Raw genomic sequence first — 17,860 nt, 5'->3', positions numbered from 1 at the left:
GTAACTTTAACCTTAGTTTCCAATCCTAGAATTATCAGTATTATTATGTTCTCATTATTTATGTCTTTTCATCAGAGAGGCAGCATCTAACAAGCTGTATGTATGTTCTGTGGTGATTACACTGAGAGCTCTCAGATCTATTTTTCTTTTGGATTGCAACATTTCCAGAGAGTCAAATAATTTAGTTGTTTTGTATCTAATTTGCATTCACAAAAATAATTTTCAGAACTTTCACACTAAATGTTCAAGATACAAACAGAAATGAGCATTATCTTTCCCTTGTTGCTAGAAACAGCTGCAAAAGAAGCCTTTCTTTTCAGCATCTTAAAACATTCAAATCTGACTAGGGCTTATCTACAGATTAAAATGTCATTTTTAAATGACATAAAACCTCCTAAATGTCGTCCTTTGAAAATGGATAAAATTGTTCTTTCTGCCTCTGTCCTTAACATTAAAAGAATTATACTTGTTCTTTATACACAAATGCTAAGCAATATTTACCCAAAAACAAGAATAAATGTTTTAACGTGGATGATTGCATTTATAAAACCAAGGCATTGCTCCCTAACTTTGTATTTCCTGATACAATAAAGTATTTCACTCTTAACACCTATTGCTCAAACAACTTTTTTTCATGTTTAAAACAGCCATAATAAATCCCAGCAAACTTCTACGAGATTTAGTCACTTTAAATTTCCATTTTAATGTATCTTGCTCCTAAATGTTTTTATACATTAAGACATTAAACTTTACCCCATAATATTCTGCCCATGAGTGCCTCTCTAGTGCTGGGAAGAGATCCATCCCTCCTCAGCAGACGTAGTTTGGCTGGAAGCCACTTGTTATAACTTCTCTTTGACAGCCAACCAAATTTTATATAATTAAAAGCTCTTCACCTTAAGATGTTCAACGCATTTATTATGTAAACTGTATAAAAATGGGAGGCATTATCTCTTTTCAGTGACAGGTTCAAGTAGCAAAGATTCCTGTCAAAGGCCTCAGAAAAAACAACAGGGAGGCTATGTTTTCATAAATTAATTTTTGGAGCATAAATTCAATTATATAACTGTGCTACCTTTCTAAATAAGTTATCCAACATGCTCTTAAATAGTTTGGTTATCAAATTAAGAGCACAGCGTGGACCTCAGGTATTTTATTACACTTTTATTTTAGTGAGAATCTCTCACACTGCTTGTGAAAATGACAGGCAGCCCAGGAGCTCCCACTGATAAAAAACCCAGCCACATATCACCAAATGAATCCTGGAAAACAAGACTGCAAAACCCTTATTTTCACGCAGTTGTCAACATCCTGATGCTATTTATTGATTCCTAGTTTATAAAATACTTAATGCTGGGGAAAAAAAAAAAAAGGCAGCTTAAATTACACTTCCACCTTCACTTCAGTAACATCCACTTGAGTTTAGAAGTTCATCTAAAATACTTACTGGAGAAATAAAACCAAGTGTGTGTTACAGAAGAATAAACCCAATTCAAGAACAATTAACATTAAAAGGAAATTACTCTTTTCTTTGAGAATAAGGTGTAGAACACTCTCAGAATCAACAAGAATCACTTTCTGTGATTAAAAGATAACACTGAAAACAACACAAATAAAATACATTCATAATGTAACTTCACAATTCCAGTCATTCTCTCACAAAAAACTCTTTGAAATGTCATTTCAAGGATCATTGCATTTGAACAGGAGTAATTTAAATTAAAATAACTAGTTTACAAAAAGAAATGATTAGATTTGCTCCTGCCTTGCAGTTCATCCCTTTTCTGACATGGGACTGTTCTCTACAACCGGTTTTTGAACAACAATGTATAGTTAATTTTATTTTTTTTTTAAATCTCACAACAATTGTTTTGCATCCTTTGGGAGTTTTTTTGCAGAAAATACTCTTCCTAGCTGCAGATTTGTGTGGTCTCTGCTGAAAACAAATGGTTGCAAAAGTGTGAGTATTAAGATGTGACTGAAGATATTGTTTATGACAACAGAAAAATTTTATATTGATCCTGACACGAGTGGAAGGACACTAGAAAAATTTCATTTCAACACTTAAACTTCTTCTATTGAACTGGGTTAAACAAACAACACCTACTGAGACTTCACAGATTAAAAAAATCAAAATTTTCAGATTGGTCTGCCAAGAAGATGAGAACAGGCATCCCAAATGGAGGAAGAGCAGGATGGCTGCTCCAGTCCCAAAGTGTAACCAGAACAATTGTTCAGTTTTGCCCACAAAAGTGGCTTGAAACCTTGTGTATTTCAGAAACACTCAGACTTCTAACAAGAATGTCCCATGGTGAGTATGAAAGTAGCCCAACTTGGATTTTGTAACTTCTGGCTGCTTTCCACAAACAATGAACAGGTATTAAGTAATTCCTTTGAAGATCCCATGTGCAAATTTGTAGCAGTTCACTGTCAAGAAACTAATGCTTCACACTCCCCCCAAAAATACTGGCATGTCATTCACTTCATACCCATCAAGATCTCACAGATTCAAACCAAAAACTGACACTAAGAAAAACAATGTACAGAAACTGTAATTACAGAATTAAAAAAAAAAAAAAAAAAGGCAAGACAAAAAGCATTGTTATCAGGACAGTTATTAGTTTTTCATTATTCATGGTGACCTGTAAATATATGCAAACATACATGGATGAGGACAGGAAATCAGAAGATGCTCATGATATTAACCTGTTTACTGTCAACATGCACACACTTGCTCAACCATTTCTACAACTGCTTCTTTGCAAATTTTAAATGAAGAAATACTAATGGCATGTTACCCAGTTTAGAAGAACAGTTGTTGAGAAGCCTGACAGAATGCATTTAATGTAAAATGTATTTTTATTTTGTACATTGTTGTAGACATGTGACCTGCTTGTTCACTGAGAAATTAACGAAACTATTAAAACCTAAGACTCCTATGGATACAAACTTTGATTTACCCTGGAAAGAAAAGCAAGTCCAAAGTGATCTCAAAACTCAAGTTTCATAGCAGTTTTTAATTTTTTTTTCCCCTTTCTCCTATCACTGGATAATTGAAGTAGCCAGAACAAGTAGTCACTTATATCCTCGTTTCCTTCTAGACCTGTCCCACAGGGGAATCCTGCACACACAAGCACCCCACTATATTAAAAGAAACAGATCTAACAGGATTAACTTTCAAGATGTGAAGTGCATTGATTTTTTTTTTGCTAAAAGCCAGAGGAAAGAAAAACATCCATGGATTCAATATTTTTAAAAGCTTCACCTTGACTGACAGGACAATACTGAGCTGGGAGGACAAGAAGACCAGTGGAGTCAATGCAGTCACTAACAATGAGTTACCAGAATTCCCTCATTCCTAGTGCTTTGTAAGGCAACAAAAATTCAGTTGTTTTACAAAAGTTTATGTTACCTTACCTAGTGAAGAACACCCAAGAAAGTTGTTTTCTGAAATTCAGCAATGAGACTCTCAATAATATGAGAAGTCCTTAAAAATACCGTTACCTAACCTGGGGAAAATACATCACTCACTCCTGAAATTATCTGTATAAATGTTACTGATGGCCCAGAAAAAGACCAACTCTGTGAGTACAAACATTTTGTTAAAGGATAAATTATAAGCTTAGACACTCAAATTAAGGTGTTGATTTGAGAGTCACCAATGTTAGCCTGAAAAAGATGAAAAAATTAAGACAAAGAAAAACCCAACCCTGAAATGTATGCAGGTTTTCACTGTACTACTGTCAGATACCAGTGAGGTAACTCAAGGTAATTAAGTTAATGTGCATATGCAGCTGAAGGATTGAGGCCAAGGGGGATTAAGGAGCAGAAACTATAGCAACAGAGAGGGACAGTGGCTGAAACACTCAGCACAAGTGAACTTTTCCCCTTTAAACCTGTGGACAGCAAGGAAAATCCAATTCAAATTGTGATCAGGTTAAACCATAGGATGGAAGAGTTTTAGAAAGGTAAATACAACCATTCAACTCCACTGTAAAAGAACTGGGAAAATCCTCTCAATCTCTGTCAGGAACACTGAAATATGCAGCAGAAATTGTCCTATAAATCTATGTATATAAAGAACTGGCTTTTATTGAATTTGAATGAATTTGCAGGGCCAGTTTTAAACCTCTGAAAGCAAAACAGTTACTTGTATTCACAGATTTCATCAAATGCCACATATGTAAACCAAAGTGTTTTGTTAAATACTGTATTATTACCATGTCTAAAAGATACAAACATAACACTGCAGATGCATGTTTCTATGAAATGAGCAGACACGAAACTAAATTAGCTACAGATATATGCAAAGCACAGCTTAATTTATTTGTACAGAGCTACAGAACACTGTCAGAAATAGTTACAGTTTAAATGTACTGTGAAATGTCCAACACATAACTTTTCCAGAAAAAAACACAATGAAATAATTTTTCAATGTAACAATGCTACCTACAACTTTTACTTATTCTTTTCTTATGAAAAATGACCCAAAAAACCACTTGTGTCCATGTGATCAAAAAAAAGTCCAAAGAATTTAATACGGCATCCTGTTTTTCTCCTGGAAGCTGGGAACAGTATACCCCAGAGGTGCAATTATATGATGGATTGTGAGCATAAATGAAAGACTTAAGTAATTTTTGTTATTCTGGCAGTAAACACAAATACAATTAAGGAAGAACAAAATGAAACAAATTACTGTGCCATAAAGGAGCAACAATTCTGAAAATTACTTTGGAGTTATTGACAACCAACAAGTTCTGTTTTTCTGACTCACTGTGCTTTCCAGAGCAATACAAACTATAGTTGTTTGGTGTATCAGTATAAAATTCTCACGTGGACATGCCATTCACTTGGGATTGCTTTGTGTGAACAGTTCCCTACTTTTCTGCACAATACATAAATCAATGTGCATGGCAGAACCACTTGGCATCACCACACATATACAAACTGAACAAAGAGGCCAAGAAGTGCCTTGATTTTTTTAATTTTCTGACCATTATCCCTCAGAGCCAAACTGCACAGGTAAATTGAGAGACTTCTATGTTTTTTTCCCCCCCAACAGGAAAATCTGATTGATTTAAATTTAAACACTTATTTTCAGGTTTAAAGAACTTTAAAAACAAAATCCTCCAAAGTTCTGGCCAAGACCAGGTCATGTACGACCAAGTTGCTCAGCTGAGATAAACTCCTCCAGTTTTGACTCAGCACTCATCTCTTGGTGATTTCTGCACACACCTGCAGACAGCCCTGCCAAGCACTGCTATCACCTCTCCACACAGATTTTTAGGATAAAGGTAGGAGGAAGCTGACTAGCCGGATTCATGACAAATTTTGTGATATTAACTGGTATTTCTAGTAAGAAATTACCTCCATCATCCTACCTTGTAAGCTTCAAAGAAATCAATAAATCTTAATAACGAAATAAATGGAAGCAACGAATTTTCTAGTTTGGTGACTGGTCTTCTATGTTAACAAGACCAACAAATTTTGCACGTCATAAAAATGAAAGGCAATATTTGCCTATTTCTATGCAAATAGGGCCATTTCTGCAGTGAAGTCCAAAATAACAGAGATTGTTACTTATTTATTATTTTAAATTCAAAATTTCTCCCCTCTGTGCTCCTCCTGTGCAGCTCCTTTGTACCAATAAACCAGTAAAACTGGAATGAAATTAAGTGCAACGTGATTTGCCTAGTCACAAAAAGTTGGGATTTTTTTTGCCACCGGAAGTTACATCAACGGCATATTTTTGTCCATTAATATTTACAAGCATTATTTTGATTTTGTTCTTATGTGATTTACCTCAGATTCCAATTAATTGTGAAAAACACTTGGAAAACACCTTCTACTCCATTTGCACTCTGACAGAAACATTCTTTTCCCTGCTTCACATACCACTCATCCTGTGCTTTCTGAATTTCTCAAGAGTTCTTAGAAAATAAACTCTTAACAAGCCTTGGAACATTGTAATCTGTTAAAGTGCATTGTGCAATTTTAAATATCTTTCAATTTTTAATGATGGTGGCATTCCAATGAAGAAAAGAAAAATTAAAGTACAAGCATCCCAGGTCAATTGCCAAAGTGCTTGGAGGAATTAGCAAAATACTTGCTTTCCATCGAGACTTTAGACCCTACTGAAATTCATGATAATGCCATAAATATGGACATTTTATTCAAGTAAAATATGTTTGTGTACTTGTTTGTTTCAGCTACACACACTCTTGACAAAACAGTAACCTGAGTTTGTCAAATTGTCAGGATTAAATAGCTGTAAAAGCATTTAGGGAGGTAACATTCACAAAACATCTATTTATAAGACCTGACCTTTTTGAAGGTCAGTTCCACCACTTACAGATCAGAAAAACAGCCTGAATAAACCATAGAGAAGAAAGTACCATGGCTTATTGACACACAGCCTTTGCAGAAGCCTGGATTAACGGGGTTGAGTTTCCCTGGGTTTTTTAGTTTACTTTGAAGAAATCTGTCATCTCTAAACTGTCCTCTAGGCTTTAACAGGATTTATTTTCAGATTACAGAAAAGAGGCCTCCACACATCCTGCACTCTTGCACAAGCCCACAGAGGCACAACCACAAACATTCCCTTATTTTCTGCCCTGTAAATCCTCTTTTAGGTGAAAACGATCAAGGTATAGAAAAAAAATGGGTGAGAAGATCCACTAGGCTTGTAGTGAATCATACGAGTGTGGAGTATTTGCAGGAAAATGGACACATTATGAACAACCCATATTCCTAAGAAGCACTAGGCCTCACTTAACATAACTTTGGAAGTTGCAAGCTGTGTGAAAACTCCGCGTGTTTATAGTTGTTAGTTGTGTGAAATTGTATGTTTATAGTTGTAAGGTATGAGAAAATCGTGTGTTTATAGTTGAAAGTTGTGGGAAACTGGAGATAAAGGGACACCGGGAAAGCCTCGGGAAAGTCCCTAAAGGTGGATCCATAGGAGGGGCTTTGGGTGACACGAATGATGTCAGGCCGCGTGGACAGAGCATCAGAACCAATGAAAGGAAGGCATGAGACATACACAGACTGAGCTATCCAATCACCTTGTTGTAATCATGTACCCGGAACAAACTAACTGCATAAAAGGTAACTCATTTAAATAATAAATTGAACATCATTTTGATCATATTGATCATCTGCGCGGTGTTTCCTGAACTCCTGCCGTCTATATACGAGAGATGTCACTTTGGGATACATAAATGCCCTTTCCTCTTCCATCTTTGTGGGTCCAATTGCATCTGACTGACGTGGGTCCTTCTGCTCCTGGGATGATGGAGATGAGGAGTGTCAGGTACATCACTCAAGCAGGCACTCAAATACTGATGTTTTTTAATATAACATCATGCTCTCTCCGATGAGTGTATAGTGCTCACAGATTTCAGTGCAATGGGACACGTCTTGTCTTTGTGGGTTTCAGGATCACTTGAAGATCCCACCTGAGCAGTGGCAGAGCAAGGGAAGTACAGCCCTAGCTGGCAGAGTAGCACCAAGTTACCCTCTTAGAGGGACTCTGTGATGAAATGTCTTTGCCATTAAAGCAGCTTCCTGAAGACAAACAGACAATCTCACCAGTGCCACCATGCTAAGCCAGGCATATGTATAAATAATACCATTTCTTCTTTAAACTGAAATGCATCACATGTTAAAAAACATGCATGGGCGCTTTTGTCCAAAAAACAGAGAACACAGGAGGAGCATGTTTTCCTTGCACTTATTCTGTTTTTTTAAAAGAGAAAGAAGAATTAGCTTATGTCCAAACACTCAAGAAGTGTTTGGACAAGGCTCCCGCAGCCTTGGTGCTGTGACCACTGCCCTGGAGAGCCTGTTCAGTGCCCGACCACCCTCTGAGGGAAGAAACCTTTTCCTGGAATCCAACCAAACCCTCCCTTGACACAGCTCCAGCCCTGGTCACGCAAAGCAGAGACCAGAGCTACTCACATGAGTAGGTCCCCAAAAACAATTTTCAACAGGATCTTCACTTCACAAATCTCTCAGTAGTTCTGTTATCCCTTTCAGTGATCAAAATCCCCTCCCTTTACTGAATCCATTGATCAACTCAGAGTTGCCACTCCTTGGCAAGGTACATGGCTGGAACTGAATCTTGGTTGCTGGAAATAACATGACCCAACTAAGGCCAGGTGAGGGGAATGAAAGTCCTCCATTATTTCGGTGGTCAGCTGCCCAAAGATTTTTGTGGTTTAAGTTTTAGTTGCATATTACACATGTTCAAAATCATTATACAAGGACAACAGAAATACCAAAACAGCTCTGTAGCTTGAATCTGTAACAGAGCGATTCAGCATTCCACCCATGGTTGTGTCTATCTGAAAGACTTTGCATATAGACATGTAATACAAGCTAGAATAACAGAACTGTCCCTCTCTAGCCAAGGTGAGCAATAACCATCTGTTTTCACAACATTTTCAGATATAGAGTAGAACTTGAAGAAAATTATATCTCCTAACTACAGACTCAGTGTCCTAGTTAGGATAGCTGAGACCAGTTCATCACTGGATGGGTGTAACCCAAAACTGTGTATTCTATAGCCCTCCATGCCATTTCCCAGAAACTGTTATCAATGAACCATTTACACCATCTGCACATAGAGCCTGACTCCTCAGGCTATAAACTGGGTGCTAAGAGGCCTGTGAGACAGGAGTTGCTCTTGTCCTCACACCCATTAAGGAACACCACAACCCCACCCCTCCCGCTCTGAGGGAGGCACTGAGGTACTGCCTGAACTTGGAGTCTTGGGACCTTTTTTACCACTCATGGGATCCAGAGGAAGACTGCAGATCACCGCTCTCAACCTGACTGCAGATGACCTCTCTCGACTGGACTGCAACCACCACTTTTCAACCAGACTGCAACCATCACTCTCGACCGGACTGCAGTCACCACCCTTGACCAGACTGCAACAGCACTCTCACCAACAGGTTTTTCCCCTCTCCTTTTCCTTTGGAATCAGGGGGCCCAAAGAACACCACTCTGTTCATGCCCCAGGGTGCTGGGTTATATATTTGGGTTTTGTGGGTTAAAACCAATTGTTTGTCTGTATAATTGTACTTATTGTATTATTTTATTAAATTGTTATTCTGACTTATAATCTCTCTTTTGAGTTGAGCTCATTTCCCCTGCTGGTTTACCTTTAAACCAGCACACTCAGCAATGAGGAGTATCTTCCATGTTAAAAATAGCTTTAGATCATCTGTTACAAGGAGAAAATGTAGGACAAAATTTTGTACACCTAAATGCAGATCACATGAGGTGCAGGGACTATACTCAGACAATGGCCTCAAAGTGCAGGTAAATGCATGTGTCAGGTAGAGTGGGAACACTGAACTCTTGCTCACCTAGGCAACCCACCACCCTCACCTGTTAACCTGTACTGCCACCCTCCTGCACCCCTCTGTCTTCCTAATTTACCTTCGCAGACAATTCAAACTGTGTTTGATACCATGAGAATTCAAGTCATGCTGAGAGTCTGCAAATAGCAAGGAGAGATAAAGTGCACGAGAGAATAATCTACATGCATCTTACTGATGCCTTTGTTCATTCCTTTAACCTTTGAGCAAGTGGCAGATCACTTGCAAGGGGCAGTTTTGAAAGGTACTTGAAGCACAGGGCATTGTATTAGTGTACATAACTGAACCTGCAGCTTTAAAAGCATTCCCAGCCTGGCTGATGGGATAAAACTTCACTGCAAGATGTGGGTCACTGTAGTGTGACTGTGCCTTCTCACATCTGATCACTGAAATAAGTGAAATAGCTTTTATTTCAACACAAGAAGAGAAAGCCAGGCAGGTAAGTGCTGTAAGAGGAAATTCTTTGTCCCTGTAGCATCATGTAGTGTTGGCAAGAGTTCCTGTCCTTTGCAGTATTCTTTCTTACGGTAGCTTGTGATTTCAAAAAAATTGATCTCAAAATTTTGAAATCAAGGCATTTGATAATTTAAATTATTAAATTAGCCTGTATATTTGAACATGTTTTGCCTTCAAAGTGCTATAGCATTCTCTCTCAATTTTGAAAATTGACTCTCATGAGGAGCTACTGCTGACCTACAGGAGTTAGGCTGAAGTCTTCTGGCTACGAGAAATTCCATCAATAATAGATTGGAAGTGGGACCTCTTTAGAGGTCAGCTTGCTTCAGCAGCTAAACATCACCGTTTCTGAGGGCATGACTGGGCCAACAGAATTCCTTTCATTAATTCCTCCATATTTGCCTGTCCACCCCTGCTTTGTCTTTCTACTCAAACATGCAGAGAAACAATATTTTAATTTCAATGTCTGAATAACTATATTAGAACTAAAAAAACCTGAAGGTTAATTTAAAGCAAAAACTGCTTTAAGATTTCCTGCAAGGAGAAACTTGGATGGGAATTTTCAAACATCAGAGAACTAAATACTCAAATCAATATATATCAGGTGCTGACCTTTACAAAACCATTCTAAGTTTTTTAAATAAAATGACACTGATTAAGTTAAATTCTTTAAGGAAAGGTGGCAAGAAAACATTAACCTGATTGGAGAAGGGAAAAAAAAAGAAGCAAATATTAAGCATCAAACCTCCTCAAAATACTGTGTACTCCCTCCATATTACAAATGTCTAGACCAGCCTTAGTCTTGTGTCTATACACTAATAATGAAGCTGGATCACTCCTATTTTCATTCCACTTATAAGCAACTCCTTTTGTATCTTTAAAAATGTCAATTTAGGGAAGATACCATACGCAAATACAGTATATCAGAAGGAATAACCATAGTGGCAACCTTTCAATTTCCATGGAAACCCTTTTGGAACACGATTCACAAATCCTAGAGACACAAATCTCTTAAATCTATATAAATCCACAGTTTGAAGATGCAGCCTATGAACAAAAAAAGTGGCTGCAGTATAAAGCACCAATATTCAGATCTATCAGATCTATCAAGCAGAACTGTTGGTGCTCCTGATACCCAGAACCCCTTGATGCAGAGGCAGCCTGTACAGCATCCTCACAGCATCCCAGGGGTGTGACACTAAGAACAGTCCCCACAAACAACTCATCACAGCAGTGACAGAACTAACTTGTAAATCTTCTTATGCAAAGTTTTTAAAGTATTAAAAATATACCAAAGCTATTAACAACAAAAAAAAAAGAAAAAAAAAAAGAAGAAAATTTTTCAGCAAGACCCTTTTGGGCTGGAGTGGCAATGCAGAAAGGAGGTCCATATAGCTGTCATTGTGTTCTTAAAAAAAATAAAATCAAAACAACTAATAAGAAAAAAAAAAATCCAAGCAAAGTCAATCTCCAAAACAAAACACAGAAGATGAAAATAAAAAAAAGCAAAATTGGTGTGAGTTGAGAGAAAGTTTCTGATCTCTTCCAGGTCATTCCCTACCAGCAAAGAGTCCAGGGCAAAAGCTGAGACTTTAGAAAAGAGCATTAAACCTCAAGGTAAGACACAACATGTGGTAGTTCATTTGTTGATTCTTTTCTCAAAGCAGGCATTAAAAACTGTTTCAAGGATAACTTCATAGGGCTGAGAAATATCCTGAATGCAACACCACATTAACCTGGCCTGACAGAGTTCCCTACTTTAAGGCCTTTCCAGGACCCTGAAAAAAACAAAACCAACCCCCAAAAAAGCCCCAAACAAACAAAACCAGAGATGTCTACTTCCTGTAGTCTTTATACATCTGGTAAGCTACTCCTTCTCCCTTTTGCTTCCCGCTACCTTTCAACTAATGCATAACTACTTCTATCTTAATAATGTATTTTCAATTTCTTCTTGATTAATATTGAGCCAATTAGTTTACTCTTAATTGCCAGTGCAATTACATGAATTTCAGTAATTCTTCCATATATTCATCTGGTGTTTGACACATTTCACATTAAATGAAGAGTGGCATATCCAGCTGAGCTTCCAAAACTAATATAGACAGGGAAGAAAAAAAAAATCAATCCGTTGTTTTAGAGTGTGAGTGGGTTACAAATTAAATGGTCTGCTTGGCTTGAAATCTGAAAGCATAATTTTACCTTTGACCACACTACTTTAACAGAAAAGTTGCAAAAAATACTTGGTGTGGAATCAGGGAAATACACTGGGGAACAGGTGGAACTCAGATACAACCCCAATTTGTTCTCTTTCAAGCAGGCACAAAACAAAATATCTCTCCCAATGACTCTGTCACACTTCTTAATGTTTTGTGCAGAAATCACCCTGTTACAATGACAGTCTAAGAAAAGTAGAGGAAAGCAGATACTCAGGTTTAGAGTAGCAGACTTGCACGATTAGAAATTCAGTCAGTGTGAACCCAAGAGAAGTTCAGCTACAAAACACAGAGGAAGAAAAAAATCATCTTCAAATTGTTAGTGACATTTTAATGTTTGTTCTGTAAAGCAAATCAGGTCCTGTGTGTCTCTGCGTCCCCTTGAGAAAATGCTCATTCAACCAACCAGTTAATTTCTCTCAACACAGGGCAGGGAAAGAAGTGAACCATTTTGAATTCTTGTCTCCAATGAATTTTGGAAAGACGATACAAATGTTTTCTAATTTGCTTAGCTCTGAACTGCATCAAGGTGCAATTTCATTCATTTTTGTCATTACACAATGAAGAGTAAGAACACTTCACTTTATAAGATGAAGCAATCCCAGGTGAGAACTACTTCAGGTTCTCATTAAAAGTTAACTCTGGAATGCTTACTGCCATCACAGAACTAGAATTTCACGAAATTCTAGCACAGATTACATGACTGCTGTGAAACTTATAACCACAGATAAAAATCCATCTCAAATACCATCAGTAACACAGAATTTTTGCTCATTACAAAAATTATTAAAGAAAAAGTGGGAAAATTAGAGGGATAAACCTTAGTAATATTAGATTATAAAATACAGACTTTTGACTGTACTGATAATCCTTACAAATTACTCAGCACTGCCTCAAAAATGAGACTGAGTGAAATAAACTGCCATTATTCTCAGTCTCAAATACTGTGAATGTATACAACTGAACTTGACAGTAGAAACTGTGACAGGACTTTCAGAGGTGACAACATTCGTTTTAGGGGAAACACCATTTGGCTGCCACCCAGTAGAATACATTTGGCTGAGATGTCCATTCAGGCAGATGATTTAGATATCTGGATCTTAATCAAGACATATACAGTAAAATTGTTATCCTTCGAAGATTCAAAGATTACAATACAAATACCATTAGCTTTCCAGAAAATCAGAGTCAAAACTTAACAATGAATACATGCCTTTAAAATGAAAAGGGAAACTTCAGGTATAAATTCTGGAGTTCTAAACGAAAAATGAAATTACACTTTGATATACAGACACACACACACACACCCCCCTGCCACAGCAGCATTTCTATATATATACAGCAAGTTTTGAAAGATTACCTGGTAAAAATACCATCCACGATTCCAATTGTCGCTTCCTCTGCAGGAACATAAGAACCAACCTGTGCCATGACTGTGATCAAGGCCACTTGCTTTATGTAGGAACTCTTTCCTCCCATGTTAGGCCCAGTTATTATCATGACCCTTTCACCATCTCCCTGGAAACACAAAAGAGAAGTCAAATATTTTTTCCTGCATGTGGTGCTTCCATAAGAAAGTCTGGTGTGTGCATCTGCTTAGAAGGATATAGGAGAAGTCTGCAGGTCTAAACTTCCTATTCATCACATTCGCTTTTCCAGATATTATGAAGCCCCAGATGCATCAAAATCAACTTTGATTGCTCTTGAGCAAAATGGACACAGTGAGGGGGAATCTTCCTCTTCTCCATCAAGGAGCTAAGAAAGTATCCAAGAAATTGGTCCCCAGCGCAGGAAGGCCATGGAGCTGCTGGAGCGAGTCCAGAGGAGGCACCAAGATGATCAGAGGGATGAAGCAGCTCTGCTGTGAGGAAAGGCTGGGAGAATTGGGACCGTTCAGACTGGAGAGGAGAAGGCTCCAGGGTGACCTAATTGCGGCCTTGCAGGACCTGAAGGGAGCTGATAGAAAAGATGGAGACTATTTAGAAGGGTCTGCAGTGACAGGACAAGGGGGAATGACTTCAAACTGACAGAGGACAGTGTTGGATGGGATATTGGGAAGGAATTTATTCCTTGTGAGGGTGGTGAGGCCCCACACAGGTCGCCCAGAGAAGCTGTGGCTGCCCCATCCCTGAAAGTGTCCAAGGCCAGGTAGGATGGGGCTTGGAGCAACTTGGGATAGTGTAAGGTGTCCCTGCCCATGGCAGGGGTGGAACTGGATGAGCTTTGAGGTCCCTTCCAACCCAAACCATTCTGGGATTCTGAGATTCTGTGTAATCTTCTTTGGAGAAAAGCAGAAACTCATGAGCTCTCAGCATAGCCAGAGCTGTCCTAATTTGGCTGTGATCTGGACTCCTCTCCAGCTGGAGTTCTCATTGCCAAATGGGGAGATCTGACAGACAAAGACCTGACCTGGATTTTACACTCATAATTGCCTGCCTTGGTATGACATAAGTACACTCAGACTGGCTACAACAAGAAATGAAGACATTGCTGAGTTTGGCAATTCTTAACTGCAACACAAATACTGTGAGCAGACTGTACCCAATCTCTAGTCAGTAAGTGTATCTGACCACTGAAACCACACAGAAAGTTAAATCAGATGCAAGAACTCATCTCAGCTGTAAGACTGCCTACTCCAGTGCCAGACAATTGCTCATACAAAATTAAAACTCTTCAATGAATCTATAAAGCTTTCTCACAGCCCAAATCCAGACTAGGAAATTAAGTTATGCAAGGACATCACACAGGCACTCTTTTCCTTTCCCCTGGGTGCATCCAAAGAAATGCAGCAACTGATGAACTACACAAAAGTCAGCACACTCTACTGCCCCAAGGGAGAGGCATAGAGGGCAGGACAAGCTGTGTTAGTCACACTGCTTGGGAAACTTGGAACTGATCAGGTACTGTGAAAACAACAACCAAAAAACTCTCCATGGAAAAAGTCTCAAGATCTTTTACAGATCTGACTTTTGATGGGGCTTTCATTCTGTTTATAGAGACACACATAAAATTCAGATAGGACTGTCACTTATGTCATAGTACAGAAGATACAGGCAATCAGAATTTATTATATGTAAAAAGCTGCTCAGCTTTTGCAAAGCAAACCTCATCCATACGGAAGTCGTAATACAGTCAAAACTCAGAAAATGCCACTATTGGGAATAAAGGATGAATGTAATAAAATGCACATGACTGTATGAGAACAAAATGCATAACATTCTAGTCTCCAGGCTATAGTTCTAATGCTGCTACTAAAAACTTTGTCAGGGCTCAAACCAACACAATTTAAAATCAGAATGAGTTCACGAGTTCATCTGTTAAAATCCACAATCTGCCCAGGCTCCCTCCAACCATGCTGTGACACTGGTGGCTGGTTTGCAAATCCTCTGGTTTTCAGAAAGAACATCTGCTGTTACATCAGAGCAGAGAACACATCTGTGAGATACTGGATACGAATCTCAGTGAATTATTGATACGGGTCGGAACCAACTCACTGTGAGTGTGTGTGTGTGTGCATGTGGGGAGGGGCTGGCCCTGGACCTGCAGGTCCATAGTAAGGCCTGCACATCAGGCCTGTGCTGAGGGCACAGGGCAGAGCTGAAGGCAAGGCCTGCAGCCCACGCAGAGCACGTGGCACAGCTGAAGGCCCTGCAGCCTTGTCAGTCGGGCTGTCAGTCAAGGCAGAGCTGCCTGGCAGCTCACCCACACCACACCCCTGCAGCCTGGGACTGGCTACACAACTCACCCAGGACTGGAAAGCGCTGGTGGGATAACCTGCCTGGGAGGGAAAACTGAACTCTAGAAATACATGGGACTCCAGGTGGTCTCCCTGTCTCTCTCTTCTCCCCCTCCAGCTGGTACCATGTGAATCATCAAATCTTGTCGGTAACTGTTCTCCTCTCCTTTCTCTCCTTCTCTCTTTCTTTACTCTTTTAATCTGTTTTCTCCTGTTGCTCTTTTCCTTCTCTTGTGAGTGACTTAAAACCAATGAACTGTGTTTTACTAAAGCTGGTATATGGATAGTTTTTAGTGGGTGTTTCCTGTGTAATGGGTCTTTGTGCTGAATGTTTTAGTGAAATGCTTTTTTCTTGGTTGTATTTTACTCCTGTAAAAACCTTTCGCCAAAATATTTTTTTTTTCTCACTAAATTAAAAAGAATTTCTCTCAGATAAGAGTGGGTGACTCTTTCTCCAGATGCTAATTAGAGGTTATAATGAACCAAAAGGCTTTTAAGAAGTCTTAAATAAAAATGTAACTGCAGTGGGCAGTTCATAGCTTAATCTGGAACGCAACAATATCTGCCCTTAAAAAAGCACACAGCGATAAGCCACCATCTTATTGGAATCCATGGCTGAAGTTAAAAGTTCTAAAACAATCCATGAACATTTGTGGAGGAGAAGGGGAATGGAAAAATAATATGTTTATTTCAGGGCACTGCAAGAGAGCTTTTCCTCAAGTTAGATATTTGACAATATTTCATCTGAAAGCATGACAGGAGATGTATTTTCCTGTTGATTCAAACACAGTAGTTGAAAACTAGAGACGTTTTACCACACTAGTTCCCACCCACCTCTTCTCTCAAGAAAGAGAAAACTCAACAGTAGAAGCAAAAGTGATTCCACTATGATCACTTAATTTTGTAATATTCAGTATTTAGAAAGCCAACATAAGAATGGGGCTAAACAGGGAAAAGTGGATGATGATTACTGAATGAAATGCTGAATTTTTTTTTAAGTGCCATCTGTTACTTGTTCGGAGTTGACAAATAATTTTGAAAACATTCCCTGCAGTATTGCAAAATATCTGTATCATTGTTCAGTATAGAACAGCATTTAAAAATATTTCCCAAGAAATACATACAAATTTGAATGCTATTTATCAGAGAAATGTTCCACACTGACAGCTGTTTCATACCTTTTCCGTATTTACTATATAAAAAGGCAGAGAGAGCTCAGCGTTAAGTTGCAAGGATTTCTTTAATATTCACTAAGAACAGACAATATTTAAAAAAAATATATAGACAGGTAAATATTTAATGAAAAACCTCAAATGGACAGGTAATTTAAAGGACAGAGTTCATCAGGAAAAAGAAGTCTGCATCACATTAACACTTTCAGAAAGAAAGGAAAACACTTAGTAGAGAAATACCTAAAAAAATACAGAAGCAATCTTAGAATCAAGGTGCAAAACTGAGCCTGTCACATCTATTTTGCATATTAAAACACTCCACAATTTTGAGAAAAGATTTTGACAAAATTAAGACTCCTTCTGATTACACCATTAAAACCCCCATAATTATCCATTTGTTTTTCAAAAACAACAATTTAAAACACATTTTCCTAATACTGAGATAACCTTTCTTTTATTTATGCCATTAAGGTTGAACAAGGTTGTAAAAAGAGTGTCTGGCTGCCAGATATCAGAAAAGGGACAAAAAAGATGTGGTCACATCTAGCAATATCTCTCTGAAATGCAACCAAGCAGACAGTTGTATGATTAAATTACTTATTTTAATTTCCTGGCCAAGAAGCTGATCCCAGACTCCTTCCCTTGAATGATTTTGAAGTATCTTGGTACTTACAGAAAGGTTAGTGGTATTTGGAACATACTGATCCTGTTCTCCCAGGAGTACATCAATCACAGGGTGCCTCCCATTTTTTATAATTATTTCTTGCCGATTATCTTGCACAACTGGTCTGCAAAAAAAGAAAATATATTAATTCTAATTTATTGTAACTAATAATTTACTGCAACTAAAGCCTGCAGGAGGGTCACCTATGATGTAGATTTTTGTGAAAAAACCTC

General features: G+C 38.3%; 1 protein-coding gene across 10 annotated transcripts in view; it reads right to left on the bottom strand.

Annotated features, from left to right (window-relative positions):
* MSH3 (mutS homolog 3) overlaps positions 1 to 17,860 on the bottom strand; it is a 98,376-nt gene that overhangs the window by 9,016 nt on the left and 71,500 nt on the right. For all 10 annotated transcript variants that reach the window (XM_027634525.1, XM_027634522.1, XM_027634523.1 and 7 more), the window contains 2 exons: positions 17,637 to 17,751; positions 13,416 to 13,573 (listed from right to left, as the gene is read on the bottom strand). In XM_027634525.1, the coding sequence (XP_027490326.1) occupies positions 13,416 to 13,573; positions 17,637 to 17,751 (273 nt within the window). The remainder of the gene's footprint in view (positions 1 to 13,415; positions 13,574 to 17,636; positions 17,752 to 17,860) is intronic.

This window comes from Corapipo altera, unplaced genomic scaffold (assembly GCF_003945725.1).
Source record: "Corapipo altera isolate COAL_440 unplaced genomic scaffold, ASM394572v1 61411, whole genome shotgun sequence".
NCBI lineage: Eukaryota > Metazoa > Chordata > Aves > Passeriformes > Pipridae > Corapipo > Corapipo altera.
Note: the sequence above shows the minus strand (reverse complement) of the source record. Positions and strands in the feature narration are given on the sequence as shown.